This window comes from Priapulus caudatus, unplaced genomic scaffold (genome assembly GCF_000485595.1).
Source record: "Priapulus caudatus unplaced genomic scaffold, Priapulus_caudatus-5.0.1 Scaffold552, whole genome shotgun sequence".
In the NCBI taxonomy this organism is placed as follows: domain Eukaryota; kingdom Metazoa; phylum Priapulida; class Priapulimorpha; order Priapulimorphida; family Priapulidae; genus Priapulus; species Priapulus caudatus.
In genome coordinates, this window is record NW_014577613.1 from 266,109 (window position 1) to 278,529 (window position 12,421).

At 41.2% G+C, this 12,421-nt stretch overlaps 4 protein-coding genes across 8 annotated transcripts in view; 1 reads left to right on the forward strand and 3 right to left on the reverse strand.

Moving 5' to 3' along the window:
* Positions 1-6,315, reverse strand: part of LOC106811574 (protein FAM192A-like) — a 17,614-nt gene extending 11,299 nt beyond the window's left edge. Inside the window, exon 1 of the mRNA XM_014815250.1 lies at positions 6,281-6,315. The gene's annotated coding sequence lies outside the window, so the exon portion shown is untranslated. The remainder of the gene's footprint in view (positions 1-6,280) is intronic.
* LOC106811572 (F-box/LRR-repeat protein 6-like) lies at positions 701-11,156 on the forward strand. Of its 5 annotated transcripts, none has more exons than XM_014815244.1 (10): positions 701-837; positions 1,091-1,244; positions 1,733-1,937; positions 2,225-2,368; positions 3,174-3,293; positions 8,955-9,128; positions 9,424-9,509; positions 9,841-9,997; positions 10,167-10,315; positions 10,695-11,156. In XM_014815244.1, exons 2-10 carry the CDS (start codon positions 1,147-1,149, stop codon positions 10,843-10,845), a joined length of 1,284 nt encoding a protein of 427 aa, XP_014670730.1. In that variant the 5' UTR covers positions 701-837; positions 1,091-1,146; the 3' UTR covers positions 10,846-11,156. The 5 variants fall into 5 exon arrangements, with proteins under 5 accessions (XP_014670730.1, XP_014670731.1, XP_014670733.1 ...); XM_014815245.1 differs by having other exon boundaries at positions 1,094-1,244; XM_014815247.1 differs by lacking the exon at positions 10,167-10,315.
* The window catches only part of LOC106811575 (coiled-coil domain-containing protein C16orf93-like), a 7,670-nt gene continuing 1,402 nt past the window's right edge, over positions 6,154-12,421 (reverse strand). Inside the window, exons 2-6 of the mRNA XM_014815251.1 lie at positions 8,182-8,303; positions 7,935-8,021; positions 7,125-7,278; positions 6,643-6,759; positions 6,154-6,365 (exon numbers count right to left, since the gene is read on the reverse strand). Coding sequence (XP_014670737.1) covers positions 6,237-6,365; positions 6,643-6,759; positions 7,125-7,278; positions 7,935-8,021; positions 8,182-8,303 — 609 coding nt within the window. The 3' untranslated portion in view covers positions 6,154-6,236. The remainder of the gene's footprint in view (positions 6,366-6,642; positions 6,760-7,124; positions 7,279-7,934; positions 8,022-8,181; positions 8,304-12,421) is intronic.
* LOC106811576 (coiled-coil domain-containing protein C16orf93 homolog) lies at positions 10,921-12,272 on the reverse strand. The gene is made up of 3 exons (XM_014815253.1): positions 12,089-12,272; positions 11,607-11,723; positions 10,921-11,336 (listed from the first exon to the last, which is right to left on the reverse strand). Exons 1-3 carry the CDS (start codon positions 12,233-12,235, stop codon positions 11,208-11,210), a joined length of 393 nt encoding a protein of 130 aa, XP_014670739.1. The 5' UTR covers positions 12,236-12,272; the 3' UTR covers positions 10,921-11,207.

The following is a 12,421-nucleotide window of genomic DNA, read 5'->3' on the forward strand; positions in this document are numbered from 1 at the left end:
ATCTGATATAATTAGGGTTAGGGAGTAGGCGTAGGCGACTCCCTAGACTCGTTAGTGGAGTAGGCGAGGTACGGTCCGGCATATTAGATAGTACCAGGGTACGTTCTGGCAGTACCCTGGGGGACATAGACCGTCTCAGCGTTAGTGAAAAGGAGATATGACAGATCATGTAGGATAAGAGCAAGAGTAGATAATAACACAATGTGTTATTATCTACTCTTGATAAGAGTTAGAGTGAGAGCGAGAAAGCGAAAAGAGACGAGGCGGAGGGGAAAGAAACACAGGGGCGAGAGAAAGGGGCGGATGGAAGGGAAAGAGAAAGAGAGCACGAGAGAGAATGAGAGACAGAGAGAGAGAGAGAGAGAGAGAGAGAGAGAGAAAGGGAGTACAAAAATAATTTCACACGCACGAACGTACTTCTTTGCTTCACTAAACAGTAGAGAGAGATCATACATGCGAAATCGAAATAACGTTTTTCTTTATTAGCTGTATTGCACAGCTGATGTTACTCCTCGGTCGCCTGTTTCCCCTGCCACCCTCAACCTGCAGAGAGAAGCAGCAGCACAACACTGCTATATATTTCTCGAGGCTACCACCACATGCCTCAGCTTCTCTTCTCCCATCCCACCCATCCAACGAGCTATATATAGCATACAATGTTATACACAGCGCCCTGATCCCATCTAAGCGTAGATGTTGACGTCATTGCAATAGTGAAGATGGGGGCAGCTCGGCTACTCCTAGCGAGGACTATGAAGTTATATTAGTTCACACGACAGTGAGTAACAGGGGACCAACATGTGTCATCGCCACTGAGCAGTGTTCCCGCATGCCTAGGTAATGTGCTCTATTGTACCGAATACACGCGCACACGCACACGCACACGCACACGCACACACACACACAGAGACCATCGTGTGACTTAGGGATAGTAGAATTGGTTACATAACCTCGTATGGAGAGCTGGGAGCGTGGATACACGTGTGCCCCTCGTATAGTATTATCCTACTATTATTAAACATGTGAGGATATGGAAAAGCATAGTGATGACTGGGCCATATGCAGTTTACTAAATGGCTGTTTGTTTTAGAAGAACTACGATATCATATCTAACTAGTGAGCGTACTGGAGCGTCTCAGCTCTGGGATGGAGACCATGTGGGGATCTCACGTACCTGCAGAGATCCTTTGGAAGATACTTAAGCACGTCACGGACGCTGAAGGACCCGTTCCATTCCTACCCAGGTACTTTGACACGAAGGGTCGTTGTCGTATCAGGTACCATATATGTACCCGAGGTAGTTTTAGGTTGTTTAGTATTATGTTTATATTTTTATATGAGGTATGTTTAGGGTTAGGGTTAGGGGTAGGGTACACTTCTGTAGTACAAGTCTGGTACACTTTGTGTATACATATATGTACCTCGGGTACATATATGTAGTACCTGCATGATACGACAACGACCCTTCGTGCGGTAATTTGCTGAATCGCTTAATTACCACATCATCATCCTTAACTCTATAGTCGCTACGGCCTTCGCTGCACTATAGTGTAATACAATTTAATTAATGCACTGCCACTAGTAAAACAAAGGCTCTAGTAAGTTGCGTGATAGTTAATTACTCTCATTGTAAGTGATAACATTAATAAAACTATAATACTTTAATAGAGTGGTTGTGATCGTTTAATGGGGGACCGTGATCGAGTAATTTTTTCGTTTCACTATTTTTAAGAGCGTCGACGGTTTCTCGGCTCTGGCACCAGGTGGCGTCGGACGAATATCTTTGGCGGACGTGCACAGCCGTCGAATTGTCGCACAAGTCGATTAGAAAAGAGCCTGATGTACTGAGCTGGCTCTTCTCACATCGGCTGAACCTACGGCACATCACACAAATCAACCTATCTGGCTGGAATTGCGAAGGCGGACTCAATTTACAGGTTCTCGCTCTTTTTCTCGTGATTCTTCGCCGAACAGACATACAAATTAAGCCAACGGAGATCACGAGCACCATACATAGCATAATTTACAGGACGAAATTAAAGTATAAAAAACGTCTATACCACAGAAAATGCCGGAAACAATCAGACACATAATAAATACATCAATCCAAAAAATACATAATTGACACAGCTGCAGCACCCATGCATAAAATTAGCTCGCAATGTAACATAATGTCTAACGTGATGTCATATAAGATGCTTTATGTCACAGAACTATCTTTCAGGCCATCCTGGAAGAATGCGAAGGTCTGGTCAGCATAAATCTGTCACACTGTAGAGTCAGCACCTCCACACTGGAACAGCTTCTATTCACAGCCAACACTGCGAGCACACTCAAAGAAATCCATTTCTCACAGATGGTATCAGAGGTCAGTGTACTCTATAACAGTGCTTCTTAAACTATTTCAGTGTCATTCACCCTCGAGTCTTTATCACAGAATTTCATTCACCCGAGACTAAACTTCCTTATGTTTTTGGTTTAAGCAGAGATGCCAACACATATTTGAAGCAATCTGTAGTTTCTGGCCATCAAATTAGTAGTTCGAGGGTCACGTAGTGACCCGAGTTAGCTAGGGGGGTCCAGCATGCCCCCCGGAAAAAATTTTTATTCTGAGATGCAATTTCCTGCATTCTGAGGGTTAATAATGACAATAAATTGACAAAAAATAACAAAAAAAATTGTTTTTTTGATCACAGTGAAATTCGTAGTTTGATACAAACTGGTCGTAGTGGTGCAAAAGGAATAGAAATTCGTATAAAATACGGATAAATCGTAGTGGTTGGCATCTCTGTCTAAGGCTCCTTAAGTTTCATTCACCCCAAAATAATTTCATTCACCCTTAGGTGAACCATTCACCACTGCTCCATAACAGCTATAGCCATGTCCAGATAACTGTGTTAAAAAGTTCTAGAACATACAGCCGATGTATACGACAGACCCAGGCGAGCCATCAAAGCGACCTCTCTACCCCCGTCCCAGAATCAATACTAGAAAACGAATTAAAAGACTTGATGCAGTTATTCAATCAGCTTACAGCACTTCGATACCCAGATCCCCTTCCCGCCCCATTAGTACATTCCCAATATGCTAGTGGCTTATATATTATAGTGTACCAAAAGTGTTTCCCTCGTTGTAAGCAGTGTTAATAAATACTCATACGTTCTTCCCCACAGTCTGACAACACGTTCATGAACTTGCTGAAGAAGCTGTTCAAGACGAGAGGAAAGCAATTCACACATCTTAGCATTACCGGCTCCTCTGTGTTTCTCAGCAACATGATGTTCAGCATAATAGTGAGGCTGAGAGGGTCTATGTCCCCCAGGGTACAGCCGGAACGTACCCTGGTACTATCTAATATGCCGGAACCGTACCTCGCCTACTCCACTAACGAGTCTAGGAGTCGCCTACGCCTACTCCCTAACCCTAACCATATCAGATAGTTACCAGGGTACGTTCCGATATATCGAACCGTACCCAGGGTACCCTCCGATAGTACTCTGGGGACATAGACCCTCTCGGCAATAGTGAGTACTCCATGTCATTCGACATGCCACGACAACACTGTGCATTTCTGGCCTGCGTCAAATTGGGCCCATATTTATTATGTGGTCAGGAGTGAATAATAATAGATATTGTTAGATTATTATAAATATCCATATATTAGATAGATATCTACAGAGTGAATAATAATATCTTTTATTAAATATCTTAAAAAAATCTTATATTAATAGATCTATTATTATTCACTCCTGACGAGGTTATAGGTAGAATCAACATTTAATAATACATTATTAGCTCTTAGTAGAATCAGAGATGTATACAACACGTGTTTGTATATATATCTATGCTAGAAGTCAAGTAATTTTACAATGCCTCAGGTACCGACCACTGATACAAACAGCATTCGCCTCAAAGCTGCAACCAGTCTTGGCAGAAAAAGTATGGCTGTCACATACACCTTGATAGGCTATGAATTACGCAGTCATTTTTTCCGTGCCTTTAACTGCGTTTCAGGCATACTGTTCCAATCTACAGCGTGCTCGACATTTCCTATCCACGCTCGACCCCTACTCATCACACAGTTGTGCAGTGATGTTCAACATCCGACAGGTTCGCAAGACAACTGTCCGCAGCTGAGAGTGTTCCGAGCCACAAGACATGTTCCTGGAACTTCAGCAGACTGATTCAGGTACGTGCCCACCGCGCAACATTATCACGTTGCGACCTAGCATGCACACATCATACACGTGCGATGCCGCTACTAACTATTTATGGGCCCAACTGGAGCGCGTACTAATGGTTAATTTACTGCTGAACAGTAATGCTGGATTTTCAGTTCTGTTAGTTCACAAATATACTGACGTTGTTGTTAGATCAGTGTGTATAGTGTCAGGGATATTACCGGAATTCGGAATCGAGTTAATCGTTGATTCGCGAAATCCCCACGCCCTATTGTTTTCAAGCCTGTTGTTGTTTGCTTGCAGTCAAATGGACAGGTTTTCCAGAATTACAGGAGTTTGCATTCCTGGGTACAGACGAACCACCGGCCATGGAGAGCTACTGCTACGGTAATACACTTGGCATGCACCACAGCCGATAGCAGATGTATGTGTCCACCTTAATGAGATTCATACTAACCCACAGAGTACATTGCTCCACAATTCACAAGTTTCTACATTTCAATATTCTTTTCGTTGTCTGCATCACTTGTTCGAAAGGGTCCTGCATATGGTTTGGCCTTTCGGAATTTATAAATGCTGCAGTGGTACAGGAAACAGCATTCATAAAAGGCTTGAGACAAGAGACAAATCTCTACCCATGCAATTGTAGAGGTGCTAAGTGGCAAGAATCTATACTCTATATTCGTGCTGTTGTTTTCTCCGTGCAGATTTTGCGGGGCTCTGTCAAAGCTGAAACTGCTAGATGTCAAAGAATGCCTATTCAACATGGAATCCCTGCAACTATTACGAGTGTCTAAACTTGTCGCGATGCGACTTGAAGGATACGATGCTAAAGCAGATTATGACTGCGGTGAGTTGTGCATGCGTTCCCAGCTGCTACTTCAATTGTTTCACAACAGATAATGTTCAGTTACATTAAAAAATAACGATGACATCTTAAAAATAAATGCCGTATCCAATAACTGCCTAGATGACGGTACAGATTGCAATACGTTTTCTTAAGTGATGGCTGTATGCAGTGGGTAAGCAGTTTGCTTGAACTGGACATATCATGGAACAAGTTCAGTGAGGTGGTGCTCGAGAGCTGCCTCCAGACACTGGCCTGTGAAGGGAGCCAACTGCGAACACTAAATTTAACAGGAACCAACGCGAACCCGTGTGGCGTAAGGTGAGCGATGGAGCAACATCGCAGTTACATGATCTCTGTAATCCACGTTATTTCGTAACAGCTGCAGTAGATATTGGATTAGTCAAAGTATGATAGCGGTACCTAATTATCAGTTGTAAATATGCCTATAGCACGAACTGCAGCTGTATATATCTGTGTATAACACATCCAGCAGCGTGAAATGTATTTGCCCTCTGGCACCTATTCCATATTTAAATTGACGTCATTATTATCATGTCTATACCGTCACGTGTGTGACGTGGAATGAAAGAGTTATGATGAATGTTAAACTCCTTCTTTGTGCTCAATTAAATTGCTAAAATCTCAATAGTAGGTGTTGTCTACACACTCACTTCTTCATACTCTCACATACAGGGCTGTGCTGGAAAAATGCAGAAAGCTGAAGTCACTTGGCCTCTCAACTGTCCCTCTTTGACAAGTGATATCAAGCGACACTTTCAAGGAAAGTAGAATGGAGGACCTAAGACGGCTTGCTAGATACAGAAGCACACTGTTCTCACTAAAGATGATTAAAATGGTGTGGTCAGTGCTTGCAGCACTTATATTTGAATGATAATAATTGTCATGTGAGAAAATGATTGATGTCGTTCTGCTAGTGCAATATGAGACTATATTACACTGGTATATAAGTCTTGCAACAGGGCAATTGCTTTGAATTAACAAATCATGGTTGGCGTGATCATTTGAATGTAAATGTGATAATTCTATTAAAGTCAAAAGCAGGGAAAGTAGTATTCAGTTTAGTATAACAAGGTGTTATTTTGCTATGTACATAAAAATATTATTAATAATATAACACGTTTTTTAGGACAACATAAAATGAGTTTCCATTCCTTTGGCATTTCTTGCTCGTACTAAATGTTGCACTACACAGCAAGGGGTGCATCGATAACTCCCTGTTCATTCTCACCACTGTCACTATCTTTGGCACTGGTCTCTTCAACGGAATCTTTTTCCATGCTGTCGCTATACTTCAGTGATATGTCCATTGTCAGCTGTAAGATAATGAAATACCATACTGTGGCATCACATGATAAAGCTACTAACTCGAGTGCTAAAAATACACCGCCAATAGAGCATACTGTTCAAGGCACCTGCTCATATATTTCACAGCATAATAGGATATAAAGCATCAAAGTTGCATTGCACAATACTAATATTACTATACAAAAAAAATTAGTAGGCTGTCAAGCTCATGTATGGTAACAGTAGTCCTTTATAATATGGTGAAACAAACCAGCATGAAATGCAGCATTAAATGTCCACACTCACCTTCGGAGTGAAGGCATACTTGTAGAGTAGAAAATGTTTGAAATAAGTATGGACAACGTGCTCAGCCATTGACTGCACTTGCTGCGCTGTGAACAGTGCTATACTCCATGGCGGTCTCTGTCATGTCAAGATAAACATTATATAACACCAACCTGCTGCTTATATGGACTCAGGAGAACTGTCGGTACATAACTCCAAGGCTAGATCATGAAATTTTGTTCCCTGATATTGATAACACTTAGTCACTAGGTTGTTTGCTCTTGATCAAATATAATTAACATTAAGAACCATCCTTCATGCTTTCCCGTTTTAAGCTTATAAGCACGATATCTAAACTCTCCAATCATTTCTAAACACGATTGAGAATATACCTCTAACGAGCATGCTGTGTGCAGTAAAAAAGATCGGAATAACTGTTAAGGCTGCTTATTGGCACTTGTCGCGTGTAGTAGATCGGAGGCAAACTATACTGGTTAACTAACCTGTACGGAATGGCAGAGCATCAGCTCCCGGAAATATTGGAAGCACTCCTCGATATTATCAAATGGCGTCGAAGTGCACATCTCATGTAGTCTCTTCACGACGGTAAAGAAGGCTGCGGTCTGTACATCAGAGAAGCCATGGTCCATCGCATACCTAGATAGGGAATTCTAGATACAAGATTGACGCTGAAAGGGTCGTTGTCGTATCAGCCTATCAGGTACTACATATATGTACCCTACCCTAATCGTAACCCTAACCGTAGCCCTGATATAACCCTACCCTAACCCTAACCCTAACCCTAACCCGAGGTACATATATGTAGTACCTGATACGACAACGACCCTTCTTGCAAGATTGACGGGGTTACACTCATCGCAAATTGGGCAACGATAGTTTACAGCGTACGTTGGTTATTAATGAACTGAATTAAAATGTTACTGATGTCATTAATCTGGTTAGGGCATGGGCGAAAATCTCGTCTGCTGATCTGCAAAGTATTGCTGTAAAAATTGCCTTGTTAGAGCCAAGTCAAAAAGAGGTGAAGTCAATATACACAGAGCATTTTACACCACAGCATTGTGCGCTACAGGAATGCAGTTGACTATTGCCATGAATTAGTATTACGGTCTTGAGCAAAACGTTCGTCACTAAAAGGGTGCTAAACGATGTTACACAAGGTAGTAAGTGAACTGTATGCCTAATAACGAGAAAAGATGAAATAACGAAGCAAACACCAATCAGGACAGATTTATCTGCATACGCATTTCTTTTAAATCTACTAGTATTAATTATATTTCAGGATCACCCACCTGATTGTGTTTAAAAACAGATCCAATACGGTATCAGCTTGCAGCTTTGTAGCATGTTCATGAAGTTTATACATATCAGCAAGTGTGCTGCAGATGTATAAAAAAAACAGCACACACGTTACATAGGCACAGCATTCACAAATACCACAAACGCATTCAATCAGTCATGTCATCAATCATATATCATCAATACCTCAAGATCCCGATGTAGAGCTGATTATATTTCTTTATTAAAAGTTATAAATACCTTTTAACGTTAGAAACAGAGGTTTGTCTCAGCTGAGAAACTTGCCGAGTTGTGATATCTGCATCAGTCCACACAAAGACATTTCTACCTAGACAGCCTTTCACAGTTCCAGTAGCAGCCTCCTATTTTAACAAATAGCTACATTATATGCTATAGAATAGACCCTTCTACTACCGCTGAAGGGGTCGTTGTCGTATCAGGTACTACAGATATGTACCAGTACCCAGGGTACCCTCCGATAGTACCCTGGGGGACATAGACCCTCTCAGCAATAGTGAGTACTCCCATGTCATTCGACATGCCACGACAACACTGTTGCACATTTCTGTGCCTGCTTCAAATTGGGCCCATATTTATTACGTGGTCAGGAGTGAATAATAATAGATTATTGTTAGATTATTATAGATATCCATATATTAGATAGATATCTACAGGAGTGAATAATAATATCTTTTGTTAATATATCTTAAAAAAATCTTATATTAATAGATCTATTATTATTCACTCCTGATGAGGTTATAGGTAGAATCAACATTTGATAATATATTATTAGCTCTAATTAGTAAAATCAGAGATGTATACAAACATGTGTTTGTATATATCTATGCTAGAAGTCAAGTAATTTTACATGCCTCAGGTACCGACCACTGATACAAACAGCATTCGCTCAAAGCTGCAACCAATCTTGGCAGAAAAAGTATTGGCTGTCACATAATCTTGATAGGCTATGAATTACTGCAGTTATTTTTTCCGTGCCTTTAACTGCGTTTCAGGCATACTGTTCCAATCTACAGCTGCTCGACATTTCCTATCCACGCTCGACCCCCTACTCATCACACAGTTGTGCAGTGATGTTCAACATCGACAGGTTCCAAGACAACTGTCCGCAGCTGAAAGTGTTCCGAGCCACAGACATGTTCCTGGAACCTTCCAGCAGACTGATTCAGGTACGTGCCACCGCGCAACATTATCACGCTTGCGACCTAGCATGCACACATCATACACGTGCGATGCCGCTACCAACTATTTATGGCCCAACTAGAGCGCGTACTAATGGTTAATTTTACTGCTGAACAGTAATTGCTGGATTTTCAGTTCTGTTAGTTCACAATATACTGACGTTGTTGTTAGATCAGTGTGTATAGTGTCAGGGATATTACCGGAATTCGGAATCGAGTTGATCGTTGATTCGGAAATCCCCACGCCCTATGTTGTTGCAAGCCTGTTGTTGTTTGCTTGCAGTCAAATTGGACAGGTTTTCCAGAATTACAGGAGTTTTGCATTCCTGGGTACAGACGAACCACCGGCCATGGAGAGCTACTGCTACGGTAAATACATTGGCATGCACCCACAGCCGATAGCAGATGTACATGTCCATCTTAATGAGATTCATACTAACCCACAGAGTACATTGCTCCACAATTCACCAAGTTTCTACATTAATTTTCATATTCTTTTTCGTTGTCTGCATCACTTGTTCTAAAGGGTCCTGCATATGGTTTGGCTTTTCGAAATTTATAAATGCTGCAGTGGTACAGGTAAACAGCATTCAGAAAAGGCTTGAGACAAGAGACAAATCTCTACCCATGCAATTGTAGAGTTGCTAAGTGGCAAGCAATCTATACCTCTATATTCGTGCTGTTGTTTTTCTCCGTGCAGATTTTTGCGGGGCTCGTCAAAGCTGAAACTGCTAGATGTCAGAGAATGCCTATTCAACATGGAATCCCTGCAACTATTAAGAGGCTGTGCTATTCAGTGTCTAAACTTGTCGCGATGCGACTTGAAGGATACGACGCTAAAGCAGATTATGACTGCGGTGAGTTGTGCATGCGTTCCAAGCTGCTACTTCAATTGTTTCACAACAGATAATGTTCAGTTACATTAAAAAAATAACGATGACATCTTAAAATAAATGCCGTATCCAATAACTGCCTAGATGACGGTACAGATTGCAATACGTTTTCTTAAGTGATGGCTGTATGCAGTGGGTAAGCAGTTTGCTTGAACTGGACATATCATGGAACAAGTTCAGTGAGGTGGTGCTCGAGAGCTGCCTCCAGACACTGGCCTGTGAAGGGAGCCAACTGCGAACACTAAATTTAGCAGGAACCAACGCGAACCCGTGTGGCGTAAGGTGAGCGATGGAGCAACATCGCAGTTACATGATCTCTGTAATCCACGTTATTTCGTAACAGCTGCAGTAGATATTGGATTAGTCAAAGTATGATAGCGGTACCTAATTATCAGTTGTAAATATGCCTATAGCACGAACTGCAGCTGTAGTATATCTGTGTATAACACATCCAGCAGCGTGAAATGTATTTGCCCTCTGGCACCTATTCCATATTTAAATTGACGTCATTATTATCATGTCTATACCATCCACGTGGTGACGTGGAATGAAAGATCGTTATGATGAATGTTAAACTCTTTCTTTGTGCTCAATTAAATTGCTAAAATTCTCAATAGTAGGTGTTGTCTACACACTCACTTCTTCATACTCTCACATACAGGGCTGTGCTGGAAAAATGCAGAAAGCTGAAGTCACTTGGCCTTCTCAACTGTCCCTCTTTGACAAGTGATATCAAGCGACACTTTCAAGGAAAAGTAGAATTGGAGGACCTAAGACGCTTGCTAGATACAGAAGCACACTGTTCTCACTAAAGATGATTAAATGGTGGTCATTGCTTGCAGCACTTATATTTGAATGATAATAATTGTCACGTGAGAAAATGATTGATGTCGTTCTGCTAGTGCAATATGAGACTATATTACACTGGTATATAAGTCTTGCAACAGGGCAATTGCTTTGAAATTAACAAATCATGTTGGCGTGATCATTATGAATGTAAATGTGATAATTCTGATTAAGTCAAAAGTAGGAAAGTAGTATTCAGTTTAGTTCATAAAAGGTGTTATTTTGCTATGTACATAAAAATATTATTAATAATATAACACGTTTTTTTAGGACAGCATAAAATGAGTTTCTATTCCTTTGGCATTTCTTGCTCGTACTAAATGTTGCACTACACAGCAAGGGGTGCATCGATAACTCCCTGTTCATTCTCACCACTGTCACTATCTTTGGCACTGGTCTCTTCAACGGAATCTTTTTCCATGCTGTCGCTATACTTCAGTGATATGTCCATTGTCAGCTGTAAGATAATGAAATACCATACTGTGGCATCACATGATAAAGCTACTAACTCGAGTGCTAAAAATACACCGCCAATAGAGCCTATACTGTTCAAGGCACCTGCTCATATATTTCACAGCATAATAGGATATAAAGCATCAAAGTTGCATTGCACAATACTTTACAAAAAAAATTAGTAGGCTGTCAAGCTCATGTATGGTAACAGTAGTCCTTTATAATATGGTGAAACAAACCAGCATAAAAGGCAGCATTAAATGTCCACACTCACCTTCGGAGTGAAGGCATACTTGTAGAGTAGAAAATGTTTGAAATAAGTATGGACAACGTGCTCAGCCATTGACTGCACTTGCTGCGCTGTGAACAGTGCTATACTCCATGGCGGTCTCTGTCATGTCAAGATAAACATTATATAACACCAACCTGCTGCTTATATGGAATCTGGAGAACTGTCGGTACATAACACCAAGGCTAGATCATGAAATTTTGTTCCCTGATATTGATAACACTTAGTCACTAGGTTGTTTGCTCTTGATCAAATATAATTAACATTAAGAACCATCCTTCATGCTTTCCCGTTTTAAGCTTATAAGCACGATATCTAAACTCTCCAATCATTTCTAAACACGATTGAGAATATACCTCTAACGAGCATGCTGTGTGCAGTAAAAAAGATCGGAATAACTGTTAAGGCTGCTTATTGGCACTTGTCGCGTGTAGTAGATCGGAGGCAAACTATACTGGTTAACTAACCTGTACGGAATGGCAGAGCATCAGCTCCCGGAAATATTGGAAGCACTCCTCGATATTATCAAATGGCGTCGAAGTGCACATCTCATGTAGTCTCTTCACGACGGTAAAGAAGGCTGCGGTCTGTACATCAGAGAAGCCATGGTCCATCGCATACCTAGATAGGGAATTCTAGATACAAGATTGACGCTGAAAGGGTCGTTGTCGTATCAGCCTATCAGGTACTACATATATGTACCCTACCCTAATCGTAACCCTAACCGTAGCCCTGATATAACCCTACCCTAACCCTTAACCCTAACCCGAGGTACATATATGTAGTACCTGATACGACAA